Genomic DNA, 21,365 nt, shown 5'->3' on the forward strand with positions numbered 1-21,365 from the left:
TAATTATGAATATGCGTAACTAATTTCTTTTGCTAGGGCGAAGCCTTGAGCATTAGCATGAATATGTGATTTTTATTTGATTGCTTATGATTGATTGCATGCATGCTTTAAATTATTAATCACCGTGATTAAAACTATCTAATTGTCTTAATGCCTGATCACCATTAGGATCTTTAGAAAAGTAATGTGATGCAATTTTGGTCAGAAGGTTCCCTGAAATTGACGTTGGCTTCTTGTGATTAATAATTGTAATTTCACTTAGGATGAACACCACTTCTTAAGGGTTGCATGATTTTTCAAAGGGTTTTCATAAAGCATAATGAGTCTCTCATGTTCGGATTTGATCTGAACGTCCGGACGGGTTGCATGTTAGATATACATTCTATGTTGGAGGTTCCAAGTAGAATATAAATTAAGAAAACCTAACCTTCAAAGTGACATGTGTAGATTAAGTAATTGGTAAAAATACATAGGATTGCTAGGTGATGGTGGAACCCTAGTGCTTTTATAAATTGGTATTTAAAACTCTTTTCTTTTGTCATATTAGTTTTTAATTAGAATTCGTTTTTAATATTACTCAATTTCATAATCTCTTTTCTCAATTTTTAATTCTAAGTATTTGATTAGGAATTGTTTCTACATAAATTATCCAAATAGTCCTTGAGGAGAACGACCTTACATGAGCATCTATACTATAACATCCTTGTATTCTTGCAAGTATTTCAAGTGATTTTGACCCTATTTGCATAGACGTTAAAAATCCTATCAGTTGACAAGTTAGGAAAATATCCCACTCATGGTACTTACCAGTACGCGGTACGTACCGTGTTTGTTAGGTTGACAATGATCAGGATAATCAGTTTATTTAGCCCATGAAATTATGTAACAGCATGCTTTTAAACATGATTAATTAGTGATTATAATTGTTTGGAGTTTGATTAGTTTTGAACATGTATCAGATCTTTCATCCGGTATAGAGTAGGATATGATTTGGATTAAGGGCTACCTGGGAAAACCTACTTTCAAGCTCCAATTAATTACAGGATAATCCATCAAACACAAGCACACCAGCAAGCCCGTCTGAAAGCAGTGGGTCTGATTGACCTAAGGCGTCGTATACCAGGAAGGAGGACTTTGCCCTTGAGCTCAATTGAAAAAAGAAGCCCAGGCGCACTCTCAGTATTAGTTCAGTTCGAAACGGATTCTGCTCCTATAATCAAAGATACAGCTGAGTTCGCAGCTACAGGCAAATTTCAAATCGTCTTATTGCCCTCGACCTTCATAGCTGTACGAAAGTAGTGATCCCATCCCATTTCAGGAGGAGTGGTGGGGAGGAGATGGCCGCTATCGTAGTTGCATATGCCTTCCCGGTGTGGTGGGAAACTTCAGCAAACTCAAAAGGGTTTCAGAGCTTAGTTGCTCACACTTGCAAAGAAAGTTAAAAAAAAGGATAATGCTTGTATTCCTCTATAGGGAAACCTACTTGTTCCCCTACCTACATTATACCACTAATTTGTGTGTAATCCAACACTCAATCTACTGTCAAAATGCTAGGTGAGGTTCTCGTACGACAATCCTCTTACATTAGGAGGATTCGCTTTGATTGTTGATGGGATAGATATCCTTTCCAATTCTTGTATCATTATGTAGTAAGAAGATTTGAGTTTGGAACTTTTTCCAACATTCATTTTATTAATCAACTTTTTGAAAGTTTTGCTTCGAGTGAAACCCTGACTCATGAATGTAGAAATTCTTGTACTCACTGTGGTTTTATGACATTTCTAAAGGTTGAGCCAGTATTGTTGGCACAACTAACTAACTATAACACATTTCTTAAATTTTTTATTACAAATGTGAGCGACTGGCCGTAATACAACTCTCAAATTTTTATTCAAGTGAAGAACATTTTAGATGATTGTGATACAATCTATAATTAATTGGAACTTGATCGATTGCTCAGCCTGATTTTCCAGCCATAGCACATGATCCTAAATAAAAAATGCTAGCCTTAGCCCAATTATACATCCTTGGAGAAAATTGCAAAGCAAAAAAGCATACAGATGAACTTATACGTGGTCCTACAAATCACATGCTAGAAAGTGCTAATTTGGACAAGAATGCTCAAAGGGAAAGGGATATATGGATGTTCTCAAATTATAATCACTACACATGGTTGCCAAGCATAATCGGGCATTGGTCAAAGTTCATACATTATTTCTCTTCCATGCTTATAAATTGCTTCTTATCCGACTCATGAACAGTCACTACTCTTGGAGAAAAGTGTCAAATGGTCCACACTCATATTCTTGCTCTAACAATTTCCATGCTCTTTCCCTTTTCGTCTGCATCCTATCAGACATTTAGGGCCTTTTTTCTGCTGGTTCTTTCCAATTAGTTTTTTTTTCTGGACGTGGCATTTGCCTTATTTATCGTGATAAAACAAAGGAATGATGACCTAAGACGGCATGAATAGAGAACACTGCATTGTAAGCATAGTAGAAAGGAATTTACTGATGTACTTCAAACCCTGCTTAATATGTCGGCCGCCGGATCAGTAACAGATCAACTTGTAGTGTGACCAATGACTAATATATCTTAACAATATGTTAGTGAAGTAATTTGATAATAATGCCAGAGGGGCCATATTATAGTGAATGATCCGTGATGTGCCAACACCCATGGATCATAATATGATGTTATTAGTTGCATAATGTGGTTCACTAATGCGGTCTAGAAATGCAATACATCTATCTGGCTATTTGAATAACTTTGTTCGTTAATGAGGAAAATTTTAAGACATATAATAAGGGTATAAATGAGGTCTAATTTAAAGTGAGACTCAAAACATATGTCTTGTTCGCCTTGTCTTTGGGTTGCCTCTGCATACGACGATCTTGACGTACGTGTGCCGTGTGAAGTAGGGCACCAATAAATGCGAAAAGCTAAAATAAAGTTGTAGAAATTGGTACAGCATGTTGGTCTGTAATAAGCCTGTGTGATCGAGAACGGACATCAGTCGGGCCCCCCTTACCCAAATTGTCATATGACTCCAATGACTTATGTGGATAAAAACTAAAAAGACCTGACTTGATGAAGACAGAGTACGTACATAGCTTCAAGATTTCCATTCAATTCATAAAGTACTCGTGCTCATCTGCTTACCAAGCGATGGACGCGGTTTCTAAACTTGGCAGCAAAGTGTACATCTGATTTTCAATCCCCCAAACCCTAATTCCATGCAATACATGATCAGTAGATGTTCTAAATTTTGCAGAGGAAGATGCATGTGCGTGTTAATTTTACAGAGTTACAGTCAATACATGTTATGATTTTCTCTCTTTTAATTATAGTAATGTTTCCTCAAATAAAGTTGTACTAGTTGAAGAATCACATCTGAGCTCAGGCTGCTCAGTTCATATGGGGCGGCGGAGAGAAGACAATGATAGGTCCTAACCTGCGCACGACCTTTAACGAAAGTTTAATCCCTTACCAAATATATTATACTACGTGAATTCATATTTTCCTATATAATATATATATATATATATATGAGGCATTAATCAAAACAGATTTAGGTTAAGCACGACGATCTTTCAACACTATTGAGTCAGAGTGTAGTCAATTGTAAAGGAACGTTGTTAACAAATGATGAAATGATGAAAAGAAAGAGATACTGATATTGCAAAACTCTGAATTTTATTTCAAAGACACATAAGAAAGAAGAATATCGTGTGAAGGCTTCATTTGTCTACTAAATTACAAGGTGTATTTATAAAGACTTAATTCTGAAACAAATAGAGTAGCAATCTAACCCTAATAAAAAACAGGGAATAAACCATAATCTTTTTCCCACTAAAAAAACATGTACATAAAATATCAAAAAAGCCCTAACGTAAAAACAAACCAACTTCCTAACTTACGGAAGAAAAAAAAAACAGTGTCCTAATTTAATTATTTTCCAACACTCTCTTCAAAAAATTATTTTCCAACAATCGTACCCAAAATTCAATGAAACAAATTAAAAAAAACTCAGAAATATCTAGAAGTATTCGATAATGGTATTGAAGTAGGAAGGTAATTGTGAGCTACTTGTTTGGAAAGCAACTTGCTTTCTATTTCCACAAAACAAAAAAGGAAATGGAGCAAGTTGAAAAGTTTCAACTTCAATATACAACATCCATTATCCAAAATTAGTTACTGCATGATCAAGTAATAGACCTGTTCAATTCCAACCACATTAGGACCTCTATATAAACCGACCATGGCATACCAAACCCACAACTTATCCTTCCTCCTCCCTCTGCAATATTCATATGCAAATTAAGCTTAGCCTATTGAGGTTCTAAAATCTGGTCCGACCTACTTATTATATTTATAACAGAATGGCCAACACTGCTGAAACTTCCTCATTGACCCCATTATCTGCGGTTGCACCTTCTCGCTTTCTTCCACTACTTAAAAATTCTAGCAGGGTGCAAATTTTGGAAACAATACACGAGGAAGAATCTGAGGGCGATAATATGATTTCTGAAGAGGTGTGTTCTCAGGTGCCTTCTTCACCGGTATCATCATTCTTTTCGGCAGCCTGCTTCTTGCAAGTGATGGACAAGCCCCTTCCATCGTGCACTCGCCCTACAATTGCATGCCAGTACTGTGCTTAGAAAAGAAATTAAATATATTTAGGATTCATTAGCTAATTAATTTTTCTTTTCAACCGTTTTATTAAGCTTAAGCCAAAAGTGTATGCTTCCATTTATCCTTTCATTGCTTGGCTACAAGCCTTTTCCATTTTAAACTGGTTATGTCATTTATGCTCCTAGTTAAGCCTAATTAAATCACAAATTAAGCAGTATTTAATTTGTAATAATCTGATCTGTGCCCCTTCCCCAGCCTATTTTCTCTATTAATTTTGCCCTCTATTAATTTTGCCCATTGCCTTAATTCATTTTTTACTATAATTGTGAGGAGATTTTTGGATAAGAAATTATTTTACAAGCTACAATAATTCGCAACCATATGGAAACAAACTTAGTTCAGAAATATGTTCGAGGTTCTCGCACTAAATTTTTAGATACCATATGATGTTTCATTTGTTTTTTTTAATTTAACCTTACTTTGCAACTAATTTATTCACATCAATTAAATACTTCCACATCAGTTGGTAACCAAAAATTAGTATAATTCTTAGTGTCTCTAATGTTATTGAAGATAAAAGAAAAACCAATAACTCCCTGATCGTTTGGTCTCTAAGATTGCATTGGAATGGAAAACTAATATATTTAAAATATGTTGAAAAAAGGAAGTGATAAAAATGTGGCCAACTTAAAAGTAAAGACAGATTATTCATTGAAAAAACTTATTAGTTCCAATTCTCTTCAAAATGGGAGAATATGAAAGAATACATAATTATGCCTAATGCCTTATTCTAATTCCTGAAGAAGAAAAAAATCATTTACTTCCATCTCCAATATATCTTAACTTTAGTGAATTAATTAATTATCTATATCAATTCAATTTTAAAAACCACGTGAAGACTTAACAGTAATATCATGTATAATGCATCTCTGACTATTGATGGAGATCCATGCTCCCAAGGATAGTGTTATCCACATACTCATTTTTACTTGTCATACACTCTTTTTAATTTTCGACCATCGGATCGAATGAATTGAAAAAGATCAATGACTAAAAATTAACGAGAGTGTGAAAAACACTATCTTTCACCTAAATGTGGCCCAAAATTTTTAATATAGCATCATTTTCACATGTATGTACTTAAATAATCTAGTACTTGATCGAGCCAACTCACCAACAAGTGTAAGAAAAATATACTGAAATTATTTGATCGAGCCAACTCACAAACACTAGCTTTAGTTATTGTGTGGTCGAGAAAAATCTCCATGTCCTTGAATAAGGATAATGCTCGGGAGAGCTTTTATTTAAATTAACTAATTTTTAATAAAAAATATTATGTACACTAAAGAAGAAGAAGTAGGCTTAATCTCATAATGAGCTAGTAATAATGTGGTTCAAATTCACCTTTAGCGAGAATTGAACATAAGACCTCTCACTTATAAGTAAAGATGAATATTACTAGACCATAGTACGAAGTGGTTATTTAAATTAAATTTTATAAATTATATGAAGTGATTGTTGATAATTGAATTATTACTTAAGTATTGATTAATGTATTTATTTTATATTGGTGATACATCATGTAATTTACAAATTTGGTATAAAATGTTAATCTACTTAACATTACTCCTTTATATAATTAATCTACGAATGCCATGCTAGATGCATGCACTTTGGGTCTACACCGTCCACGTGTCCGTGCATAACCCATACAAGCGGTTTTAGGGTTACGTAATTTTACCAATTTGGCAATTACGCGCTTATTTGTTACGACTTGTGAGGTGTAACATGCTTTTGCCATTCAGGGTTGCATACGCTGTTAACTGTTAAAATTGAAATCTATCGTTTCCTACATTTTCTCCGATCGTTTTGCTCATCACATGACTTGGCATCTTGTCAACCGCTGATTGCTGCAGCAGGGCCACCCACACCCTCCTATTTTTGCACCCTTCTTCCTTCACGAACCTTCACCTATATATACCATGCTTCACCGAGTCCTTTTTCTCCAACACAATAATATTCATGAGCATACAATTCCTACAAGAGAACATATATAATATTACCTTCCACCTCAAGAATTATACATTTAGTAAGATATGGGTTTGATGGCAAAGGAAATGAGGTACATGCACAACTGGGGTGAGGTTGCACCGGCTCTTGTCATCCCCCACGAGAAGCCTTCGAATAACGTTTCGAAATTGGAGACCATTGCTGAAGAAGGATCTGAATACCAGAGCTTCGAGATTCTACCGAAACGAGTGGTGTTTCTCTTTCCAGTGTTTCTTTCTTTAATGACATACTTCATCTTCTGTAGACAGATTGCCTAATCTGTATGGGGAGTTCTCTTGTGTGATATGGCCATTAGAGGCAAAATTGTATGTCGAATGGATCCATTCGCAGATTAGAATCTGAGGTTTATTCACCTCTAAAAAAGTGATGATACATTTTGCACAATATAAACGATTCTTTCATTGCTGAATTCTCTCTCTTTCTCTCTCTCTCTCTCTCTCTCTCTCTCTCTCTCTCACAGAGATTAAAGTTAAAGTTTTGACATGATTAGTTAAATATGTCATGCTTGAAAGAAATCAAACTAACACGACAAGAACACAATACGACTCAAATTTTACCCCCTAACTCTCGTAATTCATAAGAACATTATTACTTTGAAGTTAAATTTAAATCTTTCACCGATCTATGAATCAGATTTGTGAATTATCTCTCCCCCTTAAATGTTTCGATCTCAATAAAAAACAATTACATATTCAATTAATAGAACTATTGGAGAAGCATTATCATTATAAAAGTGGCTAATTGTGACACGTCCCGATCCTGATATTCCCCGAAGACTAGGATAGGCACGTGCTAGCCGATACCCAAGAGTGACGAAAGCCATTTTATTGAGTGCAAATGTTGAAAACAAGGGATAGATAAGACTTATAAATATAAAAGAATCGAGAATATGCATTTAAGGAACCTGTTCAGAGCACACATCTAATCTATAACACTAAAAGAATTAATATAAAAATTGAATTAACAAAGGAATAGGTTATACACCGAGAGAACTCAAAGATGTTGATGCGGAAGTGTCTGGATGCCGGGATTGTATGCTTCGATTCTAAGTCCTGAAGGGAGCGCAAAACAAATATGAGTGGACCAAGTTGATATATATATATATATATATATATATATATAATCAAACAGTTATCAATGTACTAACCCCCAAATTTTATGAAAACACATATATCATGATAAACATAGGTTTTCCGAAACCTAGCATGCCGTGAAATGTCTCAAATCATAACTTGTATATATAATAATCACTAGTGAATGTCCGATAACCCCCAAGCCCAATGCCGGCTCCCCGTCTCTGAGCAGACAGTCATAGGAAAATACACTCCAGGCCCCATGCCGTCTCCCTGGCCCTGTGATAAATAGCCAGAGGAAACACACTCCAGGCCCTATGCCAACACCAAACCATCGCCCGGGACGGACCGGAATCTATCCCTACGTCCCATAGCGGAATAAGGATCACTAGGTAAGTACAAAACCATTGAACATATGTATATTGAAAAACAAGTTCATAATATAAAGTCATCCATCATCTATACTATAAAGAGGTGTTCTAAACATGTTTTAAATATCATATCGTCATCCATTAGATATTCTATAAGAACACGGGTTATAGGAAAAATAGTAATAATTCAAAATAGCCTCAGTAAGCATGTTATCTCACAAAACGTTTCATAAAACGTAATCATCAAATCATGCTTTTCATATATGCATTTCTACTATTAAAACATGTATTTTTAGAAGGGGTCTACTCATAGTATTTCGCCGACGAAAAGCCATGCAACCTAACGAAGAAGAAAACGCCACAGATAATTGCCCATAAGCACAAAAATGGTCCAATTAATAAAATTCTATTATAACAATTGAATTTGGGAAAACAGACGTCGGAAACGGATTCAGGACGTCGAATTACCCTAAGAAAGGTCTTGGTTAAATTTCGTAAAATGTCAACAGGATATCTCTAGAATATTCCAGAGAATATTCCCTGGCGGAATATTCTCTAATGGAATATTCCATGACGGAATATGTCCCATAAAAGGTATGGGCCGGTTAGGGTTTAGGGTTTAAAATGTTAAAGGGTTTAGTAACGACTTGGGCTAGTGTTAAAGGTTAGGTTAATGGGTTAGGGCAATGGGTTAGGGTTTAGGATTTAGGTAGATGGGTTTTGGGTTACTCAGGCCGAAGGCCCTAAGGGAGAAAGGCCCAAGGCCTTATGGTTTTTGAGAACACAAGGGTGATAGTGATGATGTTTTGTTGTTGTTGTGGTGATTGATGATGAGGGAGATGAGGGTGTGCAAGGAGGGAGAACACGGGTGAGAGGGAGAGAGTGTGAGTTGTAGAGTGATGAGAGAAAGTGAGAGGAAGATGAGAGAGTGACTGGGGAACAAAAAAACAAGGTGGGCTCCACGGGCTCACCAATTAAGATCCAAAAATAATTTTAAAAGCAAGATAACCTCAAACTTAGTGAAAATACAAATTAAATTGGGGGTGAGGTGTAACAACTTGTGTGTCATTGAGTAAAATTAACCAAATTTTGACTAGCCGTCGTGTTAAAATGCTCTAAATTGAGCTCTATCTTATTCGGCAATTAGGGGATTTCGTTTTTTTTATCTCTATATATAAAGTGAGAAATTAAAGTTACAATGTCAATACAATACAATGTGAACTTCATGGCTTGTTATATGCCAAGTACCCAAAAACTTTATTTATATTTTCTTCGTCCAAATAGGAATATGTATACGTTTTAATCACTCGAATTACAAACTTTTTACATGAGAAAGAAACACTTCTAACAATAAAAAACCGCCATATGATAGGCAAATTGTAAAAGAAAGGATATGTATACAAAATCGTTGTGTTACAAACTTGTAGTCTTCTAGATTTCCTTCCGTCGACTTTTCCTGTGTACCTAACACTTGTATAATTCCAAATAGCTGAGGCATCGCACGTGGTTTCTAACATGTGGCTTTGTGAAAATTACGACGTTGTTAAACGAGAAATTTGCAAATTTTCGAAAGTTCCTAGACTTCTTCAAACTTAATGCCTTACGTGTCACCCTACGATTGATCCACCATGGTCATTTGCCAGCTCCCACCTTCCATAATCTCGGATCAGTTTTCAGTATATATAGAACGTTGCACAAATCAATTCCTACAAACTCAATTTCTCCACCTCTCTCTCAGTAATCTTACAAGATTATTGATCATATTCTGTATTTTCAAGGTGCTTAATTTGGAGAAACTGTATTATCTCACAGAGATCATGATGGTGAAGGAGGTGAGCTACATGCACAACTGGGGTGAAGTTGCACCGACCCTTTTCATATCTCATCAGAAATCTTCGAAATGTCCAGAGCTGGAGACAATTGTTGAAGAAGCAGGACCAGTTGGATCTCAGATTAACGTTGAAATTCTACCGTTTTCAAAGAGGGCGTTGTTTCTGGTTCCAGTGTTTGTTTCTTGTGTTTCTTATTTCCTGTTGTACAGATATGATGTTTGATTGTTGACTGGTGTACATGGAATAGATTTGAAAGATCGAGGGTAGATTCGTCTCAGAAGATATTTAGGATTAATTGCTAATGGATCCGGATTATGTATCATAGCAGATTGATTAATTTCATTGCAATGTACATGCTCATGGCATTCACATTGGAAGTATAAAGGCAGATTCTTTGAATTCATGAATTGATAACATTTTGCATTTCAATCTTAAAATTTTGTTATTGTATAAAGTATTGATCGCATGATGACTGTATGTCGTCTCGTCTTTTAACATGACTTTACATGGTCTTGCTCTTCGATGATAACTTTATGTCGCATCTCTATTCAGTGACGATCGGTGTATATGCTGATTTGGATATGTTGAGTATATCGTGTTTAGTGACATATTTGCATTGGTGTCATTTGTAGTTTTGTGCGTGTGGTAGCCATTTAGGGGTTTTACTCGTGTGTTTGTGCAATCAATTTATTGGTTTGGGAATGGAAAACCACTTGTTTTCCTATGTTTAGTAAATCAGGCTTGGAAAAAACAAAACGTAATTAATGCCGAAAAATGAGGTGGGAAAATAAAACCCACGAGGGATGGAGGGTTTGCATATTCCCCACTCTTTATTCCCGTCATTTATTACGCACTTCGAACATCAATCACATTTGTTTAGGACAATATTATCCTCATTAACTGTTGAAAAACCAAATATGCCCATAATTACTCTTCGTACTTTTCTTTTTCAATTTTATCCCTAGTACGAAATAAAAATACAATTTTTTTTCCAGAAAAGATATGAGAAATTATTTTCCATGTATTATTTTTCGCCTACCAAATGCACCTTAAAGCATTGATGAAGAAAAATATATCACTAATGTAGTATATATCCCAAGTCATCATTATGGTTCGTTTCGTGTCTAGGATTGATTGGATGGTATATATGTCATAAAATTCAATGTGTGATGAATAAAAAAATGAAGATAGAAGTGTACGATTTTTATTTTTCTGGGGGATTAGAAGAATTAATTCTACTATCTTATGGGACTGAAATGAATGAATTTTCCTCATAGTATTTTTATTGTCGCCTCACCTTAGGACAAAAAATTTCTTCATTTCCTTAAAGAATCTATTAGGTTAACCAATTCATTTATGACCAGAATATTTAAGGCTTTGAGAGGGGAGAGAGATAAGAAATATTGTACCTTGTGGGAAGCCAATTTCTTTTTTCAATTAATGGCACTATTACAAAAATATTTGGCTAAAAACCATTTCATGCCTCACATTGCAACATGTTGTTTGTTTCAATATGTTTCTTCCTAATACATGACATGCATGCATTTGCTAGATATCTCATATCTTCTACTTTTGCATAAAAAAAGGCTTGGTGAGCACATCATCAGACTGATCAAAAGAGACAATGAAGTGAACGCGATGGTTACCCAGCGCCACATATATGCTTTCATGCACCAATATATATATATATGTCAAACCACAAATTCATTGAACAACAAGATATACATAAATCCAGAGAGGAACAAAGGAAGAGCATAGAAGAACACCCCCTTCTGCACACCTTGGAAGCTCCCTTCCGACCCCTCTTCGATTATGGGCTCTAGTTTTGTAAAGCTGGAAGATTTTCTGTTGTGGGATGTCGAAATGGCCGCCGGTGCAAGCTCTCCCCAACTCTGCATGCTTTTGAACCCCTTCCCCATTTTATTTCTCTCCAAACTCTTTGTATAAAGATTTATTTTGAAGATCACTTGCTAGTTCCTTCTTCTTCTTCGTCGTCTTCTTCTTTTTGGAAGATTTTTCGGGTGAAGGGTTTTAATTAATTTAGGAGAAGAATGAAGAGAGGTTTTGAAGGAACTAGCAAATCAATGGTGTGGGGAATTGATCGTCAATATTATTGCGTTTTTCAATTGGGAATTAATGGTATAGAGTGACATAGATTATATAGGGCTCAAAGGATGATTAGGGTTCCAAAAATAGGGATAGGAAGGATGGGTTTTGGAAACGTGAACCAACCAATATATTGCAGGCAAATCCATGTTTGAACATGTCTTAAAACGAAATTTCAAATGATGGTTTTTTTTTAGCCAATGGAATCCATGAAACTTGTTAAATGTTTTTGTTTTTGTTTTTTTTTTTCATTCAAAGGGATATCAATTTTCATAAAATTAGGAAGGATAATAGAAAATTCGTACAGTCGTTGTGAAGCCACATATTTACACCACATTGGTGCACTGCATGATATGGCAAATGATTCCTACAATCACTAGTCAATGTGATGAATTCATTAATTGATATGTCAAGTATACATCATCTGTCACGCTAAATGGTACACCAATATAGCATCCGTAGCATTTTCCATGTAGGTTACTTAAAAATAGAGACCAACTTGCATTTCACCCAAAATAAATTTTCATTCATCTTATAGTACAAGGATACAGAGAAATTTTCCTCATAAAAAAATAAATTATATATAGAGAGAGAGAGAGGAGAAAAGAAAAGGACAAAAAAAAAGATCCCCCTTTCTATTTTTCCAAGTACAATTTTGAAATCGCTTGAGATTTTGATAATTTGTGTGAGTGTTGATGTTAAATTACTTCCACTTGATTCAAACTATTCAAAAAGCATCATCACCTCTTCTATCTGGAAATTGGTACGTGCATACGTGATGTCACATTGATTAAGATAGTTGTGTTCATCGATATACCCGATTTTAAATTTCATTCTCGCACATATAAGTATAACGGAGTTTCTAACTAATTAAGATTGATATATTGTGTTGTGTGGCTATGTGTTTTTATATGTGTTCCTTATGCTTCCATTAAATAAATAGAATTTTCTAAAATTCTCCCGAACATGAAATATTTCGAATTTTCAGCCATTAAATTTTTGTTTAAAAATTAAAAAAATGGAGATTAAATCTTTTTAAAAAAATTAGGAGTTTACTGTGCTGTGAAGCAGGAGGCAGTTTTTACAGCACACCAAGAATATGCCCATTGGCCTCACTTCTGCCTGACATGTTTCAACGGTCACCACATATTCTCCACAGCCCTCGCCTCAAATGCCTTCACTTTCCCGCTACCCAAACAACCCCTTTCAGCACGCTCTCCTCCCTCTTCAGCCTCTGCACCGAACCCAGAAAGCTCCAGCAAATCCACGCCAGGTTCGTCCTTCAGGGCCTGCACCAAAACCCAACACTCTCTTCCCAACTCATCGACCGCTATGCCAACCTCGGCCTCCTCGGTCGTTCCGAACAGGTCTTCAACTCTGTCACCGATCCAAGTCCGATTCTTTACGACGCAATCATTAGAAAGCTGTCGGAGTTTGGTCAATTCGAGAAAACCCTTTTGGTTTACAACGAAATGGTCATGAAATCAATTTACCCAGATGGATATACTTACCGTTTTGTTTTGAAATCGTGTTCGGATGCTAGAATTGGGGGAAAGATTCATGGGCATGTGGTGAAATTGGGTATTGATTCGTATGATTTGGTGGGTGCTGCTTTGGTTGATATGTATGGAAGGTATGGTGGATTTGGGAATGCAGGAGAGGTGGTTGATGAAATGTCTGTTTGGGAGGGTGGTTTGGATTTTTCGATTTCTGAGGCTTCGAAAAGCGGGAAAGCAATGGAGAAACTTGAGCTTGAATCGGTTAATTCAGTTACTGTGATTAGCTTGCTGAGATCAAGTGTGGATTTGAACTCACTGAAGGCGGGAAAGGCTGTTCATTGCGTGGTGGTTGTGAGAAATTTGTGTGAGGATTTGTCTGTGAATACTGCATTGTTGTCTATGTATGCCAAGTTGGGTGATTTGAAATATGCAGAATTGTTGTTTGGAACAATGCCTGACAAGGACTCTGTTGTTTGGAACATAATGATCTCAGCTTATGCTCGAAATCGGCATCCTAAGGAATCACTTGAGCTATTGAGATGCATGGGAAGATCAGGGGTTAGAGCTGATTTATTCACTGCAATCCCTGCAATTTCGTCAATTGCGCAGTTAAGAGCTGCTGATTGGGGCAAGCAAATGCATGCTCATGTGATAAGAAATGGTTCAGATTATCAAGTTTCTATTCACAATTCTCTTATTGACATGTACTGTGCTTGTGATGATCTGAATTCGGCACGAAAGATTTTCGACTTGGTGCCTAACAAGACTGTGGTTTCATGGAGTGCAATGATCAAAGGATATGTATCCCATGATCAGAGTCTTGACGCGCTTTCTCTCTTCGCCAAGATGAAAGTTGATGGATTAGTTGTCGATTTCATTACAGTAATTAACATCTTGCCTGCTTGTGTGAACCTTGGGGCACTAGAGAATGTAAAGTACCTTCATGGGTACTCAATGAAACTCAGCCTCAACTCGCTTTCATCTGTTAATACGGCGTTTCTAGTCAGCTATGCGAAATGTGGATGCATAGAGATGGCCCGGAAGCTTTTTGACGAAGAAAACATCAACACTAAAGATGTAATCACGTGGAATTCTATGATTAGCGCGTATGCTAAGCATGGAGACTGGTCTCGTTCTTTCGAGTTGTACCACCAAATGAAGAACTCGAGCTTGAAGCCAGATCAAGTAACCTTTCTAGGAGTACTGACAGCCTGTGTAAATGCAGGTCTTGTTCAAGTAGGAAAGGAATGTTTCAAGGAGATGGTTGAAAAATACGATTGCCAACCAAGCCATGAACACTATGCTTGCATGGTGGATCTGCTAGGGCGTGCCGGACATGTCAACGAAGCCAGAGAGCTAGTAAAATCTATGCCTTTCAGACCGGATGCTCGGGTTTGGGGGCCTTTGTTGAGCGCTTGCAAGTTGCATTCGGAGACTGGAGTTGCAGAGTTCGCTGCTGAGAAGCTTATAACCATGGAACCGAAAAATCCCGGAAATTATATATTGCTTGCCAACATATATGCTGCAGCTGGCAAGTGGGATGGAGTTGCTAAGATGAGGAGTTCCCTCAGAAACATAGGCCTGAAGAAAACTCCCGGACTGAGCTGGGTAGAGATAAACGGACGTCAACATGAATTCCGAGTAGCGGACCGTTCTCATCCGAGATCCGACGGTATATATGCCACATTAAGAAACCTGGAGTGGGAAATCAAGGATGCAAGAGACAGAGATAATGTATAGAAACAGTCATAAATTCCGATTTGTACATTGGATTTGGAGGAACATTTTAGCCTTCACTTAAATTCTTAAACACATTTAAGTTTTGATTTTACTTCCATAAAGTTTTACTCAAAACTCAAACAGAATCCAGAAATACAGATAATAAGCTCACGATTAAATGCTTTAACATCGATATAAACAAGTTCCAAGGCAAAATTGATATGTTGGATCAACCAACGCCACTTTCGGTAACAACTCTCATGCTTCCAGTTTCTCAGCAACGCCGATAAACAAACAGGCACACGCACAGGAAGCCATTACAAAGACCGTCAAGCCAATTTCCGTTGGTCAGCTAGTTTGATTTGGTTATAACTTATGTTTCTGCATCGTGTTTCTCTTCTGGAACGCTGTTTCCAACCTGTGGCCGTTTGAATGCTGTACAAGAAGGAACGAGAGAATAATAAGAGAACTGGCCACTTGAAACAAGAATTACAGAACAATTCTACATTCATAAACATAATCGCATATTCACATTGCAGCATCGGAGCAGGTAAATTGGAAAATCAAGATAGGTACTATGGTACAACACAAGCAAATCCAACTGTTCGGGAGAAAAAGATTAGGGTAAAGTACAAAAAACTACCTCAACTATTGGTGTCACGACACTTTCATACCTCATCTTTTAAAATTGACAATGTCATACCTCATCTTACGAATTTGTGTCAATGTCATACCTCCGTCAGTTTTTCTGTTAATTTCTCAGTTAATTGTTGACGTGGCTTGATCCGAGACCCATTTTCTATTAAAAAATTATTAAAAACTCAAAAAAAATCATTTAATTTTTTTTTTCGTACTACAGTACAACACAAGCAAATCCAACTGTCTAGAACAATACAACTAATAATTCACTGTACATGACATCCAACAATAAAGTTAAATCAAGCAAGCACACAAGCAGAAATCTTACATTTAAGAGATGATCCAGCCAGACAAGTAAGCCTTGATTTTGTGTTAGCCTCGGCCAATGGATTTGGCTTCTCGGTAACAGCCATGCGAACATCCCAAACACGTATAATCCCATCTGACGAGGCAGATGCCACAAGATAGGGATCCTCATTGACTTCAGCACCAGCTTTGCTTGTAAGCGTAACAATTCCCTTCACACGGGTAGGATGTGCACCCTCAATGCGATATGCAACTTTCCCACTGTTTGTGTCCCAAGCTGTAATACTCCGGTCCTCACCACCGGTAAATAAAATTCCATTCTGTCAAACATTAAAATGTAAACTTAGGCAAACTGAAAGGTGAAAGATCTTACCAAAAAGCAACGCAATGGAGCAATTCCTTTAAACAAATGGAAGTTTACAGGCAGTATAATAATGGGTAATAAATACTTCCCCCATGGGTTGAACCCAACAGAACTACCCCATATACAACACACACATATAGCTTTGTGTAGGGTTCAATTTGGGAATGCCTTCGGAAGGGCTAGAAGCACTCTTAAGATAACCAAAGGCGCTTATGGCAGTGTTTGGCTTGGTGCTTTCTAGAGAAGCACCTGCAATTCAGAAAAGAGGTGCTTCTCCTGGAAGCAGTTGGACTTTTAACCAAACTTTTGTTGTGCTTATAATAAAACAAGTTCTAGCATAAGTGCTTATGATCAGCAGATAACACTAAGACTGATTACTCACATTATCAATGTGCAGACCATAAATTGCAAAAAGGATACAAATTTAACCCGGAACCGAAAACCCAAATGCCCGAAAACTCACCTCACCGGGTTCAATGCACAGAACCCGCTTCGAATTCTCGAATTCACAAAGCAACTTAGCATCCTCAGCCTCATGAACCATCACCTTCTCCTCCATAGTCATATAGAACTTCTCTCCAGAGAAATCATAGCTCACCAAGCTTGCCTCCTTGGCCACTCTGCAATAGAAGCTCCTCTTCCCCCTCACCAAATTAATCATCGCCAAGCACTCGTCTTTCCCCACCGTCAACGCCAGCTTCCCGGACGGGTGCAACGCCACGTCGTTAATCGCCTTCCTGTGCGGCTTGAGGGTCTTGAGGAGGACGAAGGGGTCGGCCTCGTAGATGCAGAGGGACCCCTCGGCGTCGGCGGAGATGAGGTTGAGGGGGAAGGAGAGGTGGGGAGGGGTGAAGAAGGAGAGGGAGGTGACGGTGGCGGAGTGGTCGTGGAGGGAGCCGAGGGAGGTGGCGGAGGACATGTTGTAGAGGTGGACGGTGTCATCGGTGCCGCCGGATGCGGCGGCTGAACCAGCGGTGGCGACGGAGGTGATTGAGGAGAGGTGGGAGGGGTAGGAGAAGAGAGGGGTTAGGGTTAGGGATTGAGAATCGGGGCTAGGGTTTAGGGGTCTGAGCTTGAAGCCCCATATGAATTTCTCGTAGGAGCCGGCGATTAGGCTCATGGTGGAAATTGGCGCCGGCGGTTCTGCTGATTTTGCTTGATGTGTGTCTGCGAGGGTTTTAGGGAAAGGGAGAAGGGTTTTACTCTTACATGGAATTATTTTTTTCGGTTTTTTGGCCAATATGTTCCATCTTATTTACGTAATTGCTCACTTTAGTCCTTAAGTTACCGTTTGTTACCTAGGATGGAATGGAACGGAGGAGTGTGACGAGACGTTTTGTTCCATATTTGGTGTGTCTAAAATGGGTGGAATGCGCTGTTCTATGAGACGAATTTTAGGTGAATTTTCGTTCCGTCTCACCCCCTGAAACGACTCGTTCCACATATGTGGAACATAAAATTATAACATCTCCGTCTCATTCTTCTTCCTCCTTGTTTCCATCCGAAGACATCTTTACTCCCTCTCTGTTCCGTTCTATCCTGTCTCATCCCGTCCCGTTCCATTCCGTTCCGTCCCGTCTGCATACCAAACGATACCTAGGTACCATTTGGTACGTGGGACGAGACAGAACAGAGTGGGATGAGGCATTCTGTCCCATGTTTGGTGTGCCTAAAATTGTGGAACGCACTGTTCCACGGGACGAATTTTGGGTGAATTTTTGTTCTGCCTCACCCCCTAGAACGACTCGTTCCACATCTGTGGAACACAAAATTATAACCTCTATGTCTCCTTCTTCCTCCTTGTTTCCATCCGAGGGCATCTTTGCTCCCTCTCCGTCCGTCCCATCTGCATACCAAACGATACCTTGAAATCAATAGTAATCTCTGATTTTGTTTATCGTCAATTATTTTGATCATTACGTGAAAATTTTCTATTATTTTTTCTTTTTGTGAAAAGAAAAATCATTGGCTCATTATTTATTAAATTGAGAGCATTTTTATCATTTTGGTCTTTATTAACATAATTTTTTACAAAAAGACAAAAATGCTTGACAATAGACAAACTCGGAAACCAGTTCTATTAATTTCAAATCTCAAAAATCAAAATAAAGAGTTAAATCAATCGTATCATCATTTTAGATAAAAATTCTTATTTTTTAAATGACAAAAATTTGACCCAAAAAGCCCAAAGGACAGGTGAGAGGCCCAAACAAACACAACATGTTTGAGACTCCAGGGGATACTAGGAAACGGTCGTGAGTCAGTGTCCGTGTCCGTGTCCATGGCATAAACCGCAAACGGAAGAAGAGATGTAGAAGGGTCAGGGTGGCACCTTCGCCGTACAATGTTGTCGGCTTACCTAACTTGTTTACCGATGTTGTACTTACAAACATAAACATAAACATCCTTTGGTAATTCCGAGCTATTCGTATTAGTGTGATTTGGCCGGAGAGGATTTCTAGGAATTCCGAGAGGGAAAGGGACCCCGTACCCAATGGGTCAAGAAGAAGAACAGCAACAACTGCAGCAGCGACAAGGAGAAGAAGCTCCTCCATCTTCTTCCCAGGCGACCTCTCAGGAACCCTCCACCCAAACCGCCCCTCCTCCTCCCCCGTTCGATCCCAGTCGAAGTAACCCTCTCTCTCTCTCTTTCTGCAACTAATGTTTTTAAGATGCCTTTTTTATGTACCTGAATTTTTTCCATCTGTTTTTTTTTATTTTTTTTATTTACTTATGCAATCTGGGTTTATTGAAAGGTGTGGAATTTCAGAATCTAAGTTGCGTTTTTGCAGGTTGTATAATGCGATTTAGTTAAGGTTTACGTGTTAGAGTTTGTCAATCTGTTAAATTTTATGTCGGGCGAGTTCTTGTTATATTTGAAATATCGGGTCAGTGATTGGGGTTTCTTGTGTAACTACATCTGTGTTAAAAGTAATGTATTTCCCTGTAGGATGTAGGAACAAAGATGAATCCTTGTTCTTATGTTTCACATATTTCCATGTAATTTATGATTGAGAGTTCTGTAATCATACCCAATCTCTTTGAGATGGTTTTGATATGAAGCTCAGAAAATGCGTCGATACTTCAATAACTGATGATACAGTGTTCGTTTGAATATGCTTTTAAAATGACTAAAAGTGCTTTTAGAGAAAATGTTTTTTTTTGTTCCAAAAGCCTTAAAAGTGTTTTCTACAAGAAACACCACATTAAGTGGTTTTCCAATATTTACTAGCATTTTTACTGAAGATTGTTTCTAAACATATTTTCATCAAAAACGCTTTCAATTATTTTAAAAGCACATCCAAACGAACTCATAATTTGTCATGCGTCCAAATCACATGTTGAAATTCATTCCCCAGTTCAAGTGCTATCTCTCCTTCGGAAACTTCAGATCAAATGCGCTGTTCTTGCCATTTACGGTTAAAGTGGGGTTTGTTATTTGTTCCTTGTGGGTTCCGAGCACTGACATTGTAATGAACCTTTAGAAAGATCCTAACCTTTGTCATATTATTTTTTGAAGTGAATGGCATCATCAAAAGAAAGGCTTTGATAAAAGAGTTAGCTGCTGCATACCATGCAGAGTGCCTTGCATACTGTCAAGAGATTTTGGAACTTCAAAGGAAATCGGATGAGGTCAGATACGATGCGCTCTTATTTATTTACAAGTTTCTTTCGATTTGTTGTTACTCATTTGATGAACACGTTATGCATGTTTAAGCATTATGGAATCCGTTAATTTGACAGTACGGTCTATTTCCCTCATAAAGTGATCTGTATATTCGAATTAAACAGTTTGTCTAGGAACGGCAACAAAGCAAAGGGAGGGTCAGTTTTTCCGTCCCCACCTTGTCCTGCTAATGGAGTTGAAATGGGTGGCGGGGAGATGTTACTCTTGCTCCCTGAGTATTCTGATGAAACTGGGGTTCGTTTGATTAGAACGAACCCCAGTATAAGCACTATCTCCATCCCTAGACTCACTCCCATCGGGACTGGTCCGCATGGGGCTTGGCTAGTAACGCGGTGTTGACTCTTGGCTTAAGGCGATAATGCTATATAGAGTAGGTTGGAGTTTGGTAGGTCTACGGTGAATAGTTTTCCCGTTCTATGGTGTGAAGGATATCTCGGAAACTTATTACGCGTTGAAAAAATTGCTTAGTTCTCATTAATCTTCTCGATTAAGGAATTTCACTGATGTATGTCGCAATTGCTGGTTTTAATTAGAAGTTTTACGTATAATGATGATTTCCTTTCAATTGGTTCTCACTCTTGGTGGATTTTGAATATGGTTGCAGCCATTTATCGACCTGAAACCTCCGGAGGATATGAAGAAGGAGATAATGCGGCCCCCCAAGCGTCTAAAGACCCCCGCTAGACACTGATACTGTTGTTAGCAGCTTACTCTCGGATATGCACAGAAAAGTTCCTTGAAGCGTAGTTCCCGACTTTCGGTTTGTTTAGGCACAACACAGGATACAAAAGTTTATCATCTCATATGGCGAATGTAAATTTCGAACGATGCCCGAAAAATGCCCGGTTATTTTGGTCATAACGGTTGCAGAAGCAGCAGTTCGTAAAAATTGGTAATCGCAAGGGAGCTTCCTTTGTCTAGTTTTGTGTAGGTTTTACTTCAAATGTGGATCAGATGAATGCTATTTGTCAGAATGTATCTTGTTTGAGTGCATCAAATGGCAGTAACAGGAGGGATTTTTCCAAGTGTCGGGTTTCTTTAGACGCTTTGGACACGTACCCGT

The 21,365-nt window shown here is 37.8% G+C and overlaps 3 protein-coding genes across 3 annotated transcripts; 2 read left to right on the forward strand and 1 right to left on the reverse strand.

Moving 5' to 3' along the window:
* The first annotated feature begins 13,161 nt into the window (after window positions 1-13,161).
* On the forward strand, window positions 13,162-15,417 carry LOC103419761 (pentatricopeptide repeat-containing protein At1g11290, chloroplastic-like). The gene has a single exon (XM_008357854.4). It carries the CDS (start codon window positions 13,215-13,217, stop codon window positions 15,324-15,326), a length of 2,112 nt encoding a protein of 703 aa, XP_008356076.3. The 5' UTR covers window positions 13,162-13,214; the 3' UTR covers window positions 15,327-15,417.
* LOC103419719 (uncharacterized) lies at window positions 15,401-17,838 on the reverse strand. Its single transcript, XM_008357813.4, has 3 exons — window positions 17,078-17,838; window positions 16,273-16,570; window positions 15,401-15,740 (listed from the first exon to the last, which is right to left on the reverse strand). The coding sequence occupies exons 1-3, from the start codon at window positions 17,732-17,734 to the stop codon at window positions 15,679-15,681; spliced, it is 1,017 nt and encodes a 338-aa protein (XP_008356035.3). The 5' UTR covers window positions 17,735-17,838; the 3' UTR covers window positions 15,401-15,678.
* Window positions 17,839-18,832: 994 nt separating this feature from the next.
* LOC103419720 (uncharacterized) lies at window positions 18,833-21,327 on the forward strand. Its single transcript, XM_008357814.4, has 3 exons — window positions 18,833-19,244; window positions 20,135-20,247; window positions 20,907-21,327. Exons 1-3 carry the CDS (start codon window positions 19,109-19,111, stop codon window positions 20,991-20,993), a joined length of 336 nt encoding a protein of 111 aa, XP_008356036.3. The 5' UTR covers window positions 18,833-19,108; the 3' UTR covers window positions 20,994-21,327.
* Window positions 21,328-21,365: the final 38 nt, after the last annotated feature.

The sequence above is a fragment of the Malus domestica genome, chromosome 10 (assembly GCF_042453785.1).
Source record: "Malus domestica chromosome 10, GDT2T_hap1".
Classification (NCBI taxonomy): Eukaryota; Viridiplantae; Streptophyta; class Magnoliopsida; order Rosales; family Rosaceae; genus Malus; species Malus domestica.

Excerpts from the sequence above, each read along its gene's own strand:
- LOC103419761 (XM_008357854.4), top strand. The coding sequence starts at position 13,215 with ATGTTTCAACGGTCACCACATATTCTCCACAGCCCTCGCCTCAAATGC.
- LOC103419719 (XM_008357813.4), bottom strand. The coding sequence starts at position 17,734 with ATGAGCCTAATCGCCGGCTCCTACGAGAAATTCATATGGGGCTTCAAG. Across the intron at positions 16,571-17,077 it reads TGTGCATTGAACCCGGTGAG|AATGGAATTTTATTTACCGG; the intron begins GTGAGTTTTCGG and ends AATGTTTGACAG. Across the intron at positions 15,741-16,272 it reads GGCTGGATCATCTCTTAAAT|CATTCAAACGGCCACAGGTT; the intron begins GTAAGATTTCTG and ends CTTCTTGTACAG.
- LOC103419720 (XM_008357814.4), top strand. The coding sequence starts at position 19,109 with ATGGGTCAAGAAGAAGAACAGCAACAACTGCAGCAGCGACAAGGAGAA. Across the intron at positions 19,245-20,134 it reads CCCGTTCGATCCCAGTCGAA|TGAATGGCATCATCAAAAGA; the intron begins GTAACCCTCTCT and ends TATTTTTTGAAG. Across the intron at positions 20,248-20,906 it reads TTCAAAGGAAATCGGATGAG|CCATTTATCGACCTGAAACC; the intron begins GTCAGATACGAT and ends ATATGGTTGCAG.